The 7,500-nt window shown below is 37.4% G+C and overlaps 1 protein-coding gene across 1 annotated transcript in view; it reads left to right on the top strand.

The window, feature by feature from the left end:
- The window catches only part of LOC125025999 (neuroendocrine convertase 2-like), a gene marked incomplete at its 5' end in the record, with an annotated part of 31,492 nt that overhangs the window by 17,323 nt on the left and 6,669 nt on the right, over positions 1-7,500 (top strand). Inside the window, 4 exon segments of the mRNA XM_047614368.1 lie at positions 1,507-1,719; positions 3,462-3,562; positions 3,960-4,193; positions 4,884-5,048. Coding sequence (XP_047470324.1) covers positions 1,507-1,719; positions 3,462-3,562; positions 3,960-4,193; positions 4,884-5,048 — 713 coding nt within the window.

Below are 7,500 nucleotides of genomic sequence, written 5' to 3'. Positions count from 1 at the left end.
CTGTCTCTCTATCTATCTATCTATCTATTTATCTATCTATCTATCTTTCTTTCTATTTGTCTATATATTTGTATCTGTCTATCTCTATATGCATCTTTCCATCTGTTTATCTATCAACCTATCTAGCTTAATCTATCTAGCTCTCGCCTGTCTCTATATCTATCTAGCACACGCACACACACACATTCACTCCCACTCGTTCTCTCGTTCTCTCCCCTTCGTACTCCAGACGGTTGGAAAAATAAACCGAAAATAACTTTGTCCCATAAACCCTGACTTATTGCGGTTTATTGAAGCTGGGTTGGGAGGTTGCTTATCAACTTAGGAGTGAAGTAAGTCTTGCAACTTGTGTAATTTGGCCAGATTACGATGGTGTCACGGTGCGCCTTCTCCTCCTCTTTCTTCTTCTTCTTCTTCTTCTTCTTCTTCTTCTTCTTCTTCTTCTTCTTCTTCTTCTTCTTCTTCTTCTTCTTCTTCTTTTTCTTCATCTTCTTCTTGTCTTTTTTATTTTTTTCGAAAACTTCCCCGATTGTTTTAATTTTTTGTTTGCGCATTTTCTTCCATTCTTACTCTTGGTCCGCCGGATTATTAAGTTTTGAAATGTGTTAGCAATTATAGACTAAACACCATGCGCCATGCGATCGTCTTTTCTTTTTCCTCTTCTTCTCTTTCTACTTCTCGTTCTTACTTTAATCGAAAACTATAGCGATTGTATTATTTTGCTTTTGTTTATTTATGGAAACTCTTTTTTAATATATTTCTATAATTGGTCCGCTAGATCATTAAGTGTTGAAATATGTAACAGAATAGACACATTTGGCTTTACTTTGCTGCGAGATTATGAACGTGTCATGCTAGTGCGCTTTACGACTTTTTTATATTTTCTTCTCCTATGTCTTTTTCATAATTCGTTCAGAAAGTATCTCATCAGTAAATGTACTTATATCAGTTCTTTATGTATTTTTCCCAAATGAGTCAAAATTTACCTTGATTTCATGTTCGTTTTTTTTGTGATTTTTTATGTATTTGGAGTCATGCCATCAGCTTGTCTCAGTCGTATTGGGCAAAAGGTAATAACTCATTAAGGGTCTAATAAACCACTTGAAGCCTTTGCCAACAGATACTGGCATTAATAGCCTGTAACTCGAAACAACTTTATCTGATCATGCGACTCTCAGCCACATTCCAAGAGAGAGAGAGAGAGAGAGGAGGAGAGAGAAAGAGGGAGAGAGAAAAGGAGAGAAAGAAAGAGAGAGAGAGAGAGAGAGGAGGAAAGAGAAAGAGGGAGAGAGAAAAGGAGTGAAAGAAAGAGAGAGAGAGATAGAGAGAGAGAGAGAGAGAGAGAGAGAGAGAGAGAGAGAAAGAAATTTATATAACACAAAAAAAAAACGCTAAACAGACACACAAAAACACACACCTTCAAAAAAAAAAAAAAAAAAAAAAAAAAAAAACAATCCTACTAAAAAAAAAAAAACACAGCGCCCTAACGCCACCCTCTGCCGCCAGGGTCGCAACGGTCTCGGGAACATCTACGTGTGGGCTTCCGGCGACGGGGGCGAGGACGACGACTGCAACTGCGACGGCTACGCGGCCTCCATGTGGACCATCTCCATCAACTCGGCCATTAACGACGGCTCCAACGCGCACTACGACGAGTCCTGCTCCTCCACCCTCGCCTCCACCTTCAGCAACGGAGCCAAGGACCCCAGCACGGGCGTGGTGAGTCGGGAGCTCGGGCTTGTGGCGGGTTGCGGGTTGGGGGTTGATGTTGTTGTGGGTTGTGGGTTGTAAGTTGTGAGTTGTTTTTGCTTCTGGGGTTGTGGGTTGTAAATTGTGGGTATGTTTTGGTTGTGGGTTGTTAGTTGTAATTTGTGAGTTGGTTTTGGTTGTGGGTTGTGAGTTGTAATTTGTGAGTTGGTTTTGGTTGTGGGTTGTGAGTTGTAATTTGTGAGTTGGTTTTGGTTGTGGGTTGTGGGTTGTGAGTTGTTTCTGCTTGTGGGTTGTGAGTTGGTTTTGGTTGTGGGTTGTGAGTTGTAAATTGAGAATTGTTTTTGCTTGTGGGTTGTGGGTTGTGAGTTGTGAATTGAGAATTGTTTTTGCTTGTGGGTTGTGGGTTGTGAATTGTGTGTCGTAGGTCATGATTCTTGAGTCGTGAGTCGTGAGCTGTGGGTTGTGCGTCGTAGGTCGTGATTCTTGAGTTGTAAGTCGTGGACTATGAGTCGTCGGTCATGAGTCGGGAGTCATCGGATCAGCGCTTGTAGAGTTATGAGTGTCTGTGTCTGGGTCTTAGGTCGTGAGTCATTACCAAATTAGACACTTTATTCCACTTGTTTATTATGATTCAGCTGTAAGGTGAGTTCTAATTATGAGTCACCGTGGCAATTGTACATGCGTGTTTGTTAAGTGAGTCACTGGAATATGAATAATGATAAACATCATTGTAAAAGATAATGCTAATGGTAATAATGATAATCATAAGAATATAGTAGTAATGGCAATATTAGTAGTAGTAGCAAAAATGAAAATGATAATAATGATGATAATGATTATAATAATAATAATAATAATGATAGTAATAGTAATAGTAGTAGTAGTAGTATTAATGAGGACGATGATATTGATGATGATAATAATAATAAGGATAATAATAATCATAGTAATTATAATGATAATGATAAAAGTAAAATTGGTAATAATGGTAATGGTAATAATGATAATGATGATAATGATAATAATAATAATAATAATAATAATAATAATAATAATAATAATGATAATAATAATAATAATAATGATAATGTTAATTTAATAGTGATAACAAAAATAATAGTAATAACAATAACAATGATAATATTAATAATCATAATAATAATAATAATAATAATAGTGATGATAATAATGATAATAATAATAATAATAATAATAACAATAATAATAATAATAATAATAATCATAACAAAGGTAGTAATAATAATAAAAAGGAAAACAATGAGCACAATGATAATAGTGGTGATATATTTAATAATGGTATAATGTTATCATCATTGTTATTATTATCACCATTATGATCATCATCACCATTCAATCATCATCATTATTATCATTATCATAAGTCTCATTATTATTATCATTATTATTATTATTATTATCATTATCATTATTATCATTATCATTAATATTATTATCATTATCATTAATATTATTATCATTACTATCATTAATATCATTATCATCATCATCATTACCATTATTAGTGCTATTATTTTTTATTATAGTTTTCATTATTACCATTATCATTATCCTTATCATTATCATTACCATTATCATTATCATTACTATTGTAATCATCATCATAATCATCAGTGATAATAACAACAATAATAATAACAACAATGAGAATATTTCCGAGAATAAGAATAACAGCAAAAACAACAACAACAAACCGCTACTCGCTGTTCCAGGCTACAACGGACCTCTACGGAAAGTGCACGAAGACCCACTCAGGTACCTCCGCGGCCGCTCCCGAGGCTGCAGGCGTCTTCGCTCTCGCCCTGGAAGCCAAGTAAGAGGGGGAGGAAGAGGAGTAAGGTTGGGGAATAGAGAGGGAAAGAGGGGAGGGAAGAGAGGGAAAGGAAGAAGGGAGAAAGGGAGAAGGGAGGTAGGAGGGAGGGAGAGTGGGTGGGAAGGAGGGATGGTGGAAGAAAGGGAGGGAAGGAGAAGGAATAAGAGAAATTAAAATAGAGAGAGAAGGGGAGAATAAGAAACAGAAAGAGAGAAAGAGAGATACATAGAGATACAATGGTTAAAAGGAGAAAAGAAGAACCAGGAGAGGAAGAACTAAATCTCACGAATCTTTCCTCATTTAACCAGCCAACCAATCAAATACACGCTTTCCCTTTAAACGTTCTCCCCCAGTTCATCTTTCTCCTCCCATCCCTAATTTTGTGTCTCTCCCCCAGCCCCAACCTGACCTGGCGAGACATCCAGCACCTGACGGTCCTCACCAGCAAGAGGAACTCGCTCTTCGACGCCAAGCACCGCTACGACTGGCACATGAATGGCGTTGGGCTGGAATTCAACCATCTGTTCGGCTTTGGTGTGCTGGACGCGGGCGCCATGGTGGCTCTGGCTCGGGACTGGGTCACCGTCCCGCCGAGGTACCACTGCCAGGCCGGGATCTACCAGACACCCAGGTTGGTAGCGTGTTCGGCGGTGGCTCCGGTATTCGTCTGATGCTTTGGAGTTTGATTTTGTCGTGTGTATTGGAAGGAGGCAGGGAGAGAAAGGGTGCGGGGGAAAGGAGACCATCATAGGTGGTGCGTGAGAGGTGGAGAAGGAGAGACAATTGATTACTTTCGTGCCAAAAAGCCCAACCCACAGATGATGTATCTTTCGCACTGCTATTTGGCGGTCTAGTTAATATCATATTTCGCTGAGACAGGTGTTTTATCTTCCAAAAAGAATGTTTTATGAATTGTGGGTCTGATCAATTATATGAGCCAGTTGAGCAGTAGTTATCAAATCGTGTCTTGCATCACCGACCCAACAAAGGAAATTTCTCGCACCTTTCGTGCATCTCCCTTTCGATTAATGATAAATCAGGAAGCATTTTGCATCGAAATATATTTTCTTACAAAGCTAATTTTGGGACATGTGTGTAAAATGGCACACAACTAACATTTTGGCTTCAAACATATTTCTAAGAAAGAGAATATTGAGATTATCTAAGAATAAACAGCTAAAGTTTTCTTTCTGTATATCTAAAATGCATAAATTAATCCACTTCATTACAAAATACAGCGCCCATTCACCAAGCCCCAACCAATAACCTCAACAGCCCCACACTATCTAACAGCCTCCCCGACCCCCCTCTCCCCCAACAGGAGGATCAGCATAAACGAGACCATCGAAATCAAGATTGAAACGGACGCCTGTGCCTGGAGCGACACCGAAGTCAACTACCTGGAGCACGTGCAGGCGGTGATCACCCTCAACGCCAGCAGACGCGGGGACGTGGAGCTCTTCATCGTTTCGCCGATGGACACAAAGTAGGAGCTTCTGGGGGGATCACAGCTGCCTTGCTTTGCTATGTAGGAGGAGCATGGAAAGATGCGCATACGTGAATACACATAGATGATATCCCCGTGTATATGTGTGCATGTAGATAGATCGGTAGATAGACAGGTAGGTAACATCGCATACAAACACTTAAACAATCACAAACACACTCACACACACACATACATACACACATATACATACACACATACGTATACCCCCCCCCCCCCACACACACACACACACACAAACACTTCCACATGTGCGCGTGCGTCCAGTTATTATATAAATTCACAAGTTTCCTCTAAATCTCGATTCCCAGTTTTTTTTTTTCTTCGTCTTCTTCCTTTGATCAGCTGAATGGCAGAGCGGATGTTAGTGCACGTTTACGCAGCTTCTTTCTGGCAAGTATTTCCCAATATCCTATTGACCGAGCATATGTATGCAAAGGAAAAGAGGTCGCGATTTTTCCCATCTGGGTTTCGCTTTGCCTTCCGATACGCAAACAAATTCAGGGAAAATAGACAGTACCGATTCATCAGCTGAATGCTGCAAACGTGTATCTACAGCGTAAATCTTCTGCAAACATATACACTGCGAAGTATCAAATATAATCCTTTATGTTAATAAAAAATAATATCTGATTCATTAAATTCAGGAAGAAGGGGGTTGTGCTTCACTCCAGCGTTGATTCTCGTCTCCTTTTAAAATGAGGGAAGCGTTGGGAGGCCATCTTCGCCTGTTCTTCCCGGCGCCCAAACCATGCTAACCCTCGCGAATTGGCTTTGGGCTGTCAGTGGCAAATTGCTGCGATTTTAAAATTGGGACCAGTGTCTCAAAAATTGAAAGCAATTAGATTGTAATGAGATGCACCAGCGCCTTTGATATGTAAAAAAAAAAAAAAAACACCATCCCTTTAAAATGACCGATATTTAGTTTATCGTGTCCAACAAGTTACTCCCTATAAATAAGCCTGCATAAAAAGATATACAGTTATGTATGGGCAGGAAAAGAAAGGAGAGAGACTGGCAAGAATATCCGATCCGAAATCCGCGTGAGAAGATCCGCCAAGAGACATTTTATCGAGCAAGAAGAACGAATAGAGGAGAGACGCGGCCCAAAGTACGGCCAAATTAGATACGAAACTCTTAAGTCTCGTGACACTCGGAACAGACTTCCTCCACTCAGAGATTCTGTAGTCCTGTGCAACTCAGATGAAACTTTTTGGAATCAACTTTTGACTTTCTGTTGATGTAATGTGAGGGCAAAGGAATAAATATTCTAGTATATTAATGAAAGACAAAGAGGTAGACAGCCATAGAGAATGCGTTTGTACACACACTCTCTCTCTCTCTCTCTCTCTCTCTCTCTATATATATATATATATATATATATATATATATATATATCCATATTGTAAAAAACTAGTTTGAAAATAATAATCACAAAAACATAAATAATGATTATAGTAAAGAAAAAATAATGACAATACAAAAAAGAAATGATTATTTATCATCAAAAATATGATAAAAAAATAATGACAATGGTATTAATGAGAAACAAGAAATCATGATAGTAAGGTCATAAAGGAAGAGCGAGGAGAAAGAAAAAATAGAAAGCAGAAAGCAAGAAGAAAGGAGGTACATAAATAGCACTGAATGTAAAGTGGAGACTCGACTATACAAAAAGGGAGGAGAGATAGAAAACGGAGAGAGAAGGAGAGATGTTTTAAGAATAAATCTGAGAAAAGAAGAGTAGCAAAGTAGTAAGAGAAACAAAGTGGGGGGAAAAATGAAAAAAGAAAAAGAAATAAAAATAGGAATAAAAGCAACTTGAGCTTCAAGTTCCTACAATACTTTTGTGATTTGAGAGGCCATACGCGAGGACGTCTTTGTATGTAAATGTTCAATAATTCCTACGAAATGGAGATTGAAGGAGAGTCATTTTGGACAGAAATGTTATAGGACGGAAGAAGGAAGATGATGATGATGATGATGACAGTAATTATTATTGCTATTATTATTGCTTTTATTATCATCATTATTACTGTAATTATTATTATTATCATTGTTATTTTCATGATTATTACTTTAATTATTATTATTATCTTCATTATTATGATAATTATCATCATCATCATTATTATTATTACTATTATTGTTATTATTATTACTATTATTGTTGTTATTATCATTATTATTATTACTATTATTATTATATTTTTTATTACTATCATTATCATTACCATTATCATTATCATTATCATTATCATTATCATTATCATTATCATTATCATCATCATCATCATCATCATCATCATCATCATCATCATCATCATCATCATCATCATCATCATCATTATCATCATCATCATCATTATCATTATCATTATCATTATCATTATCATTATTAGCATTAGCATTAGCATTAGCATTAGCATTA

Source organism: Penaeus chinensis, chromosome 5 (assembly GCF_019202785.1).
Source record: "Penaeus chinensis breed Huanghai No. 1 chromosome 5, ASM1920278v2, whole genome shotgun sequence".
Lineage (NCBI taxonomy): Eukaryota > Metazoa > Arthropoda > Malacostraca > Decapoda > Penaeidae > Penaeus > Penaeus chinensis.
The sequence above is the reverse complement of the archived record's forward strand: the minus strand, read 5'-3'. Positions and strand labels throughout refer to the sequence as shown.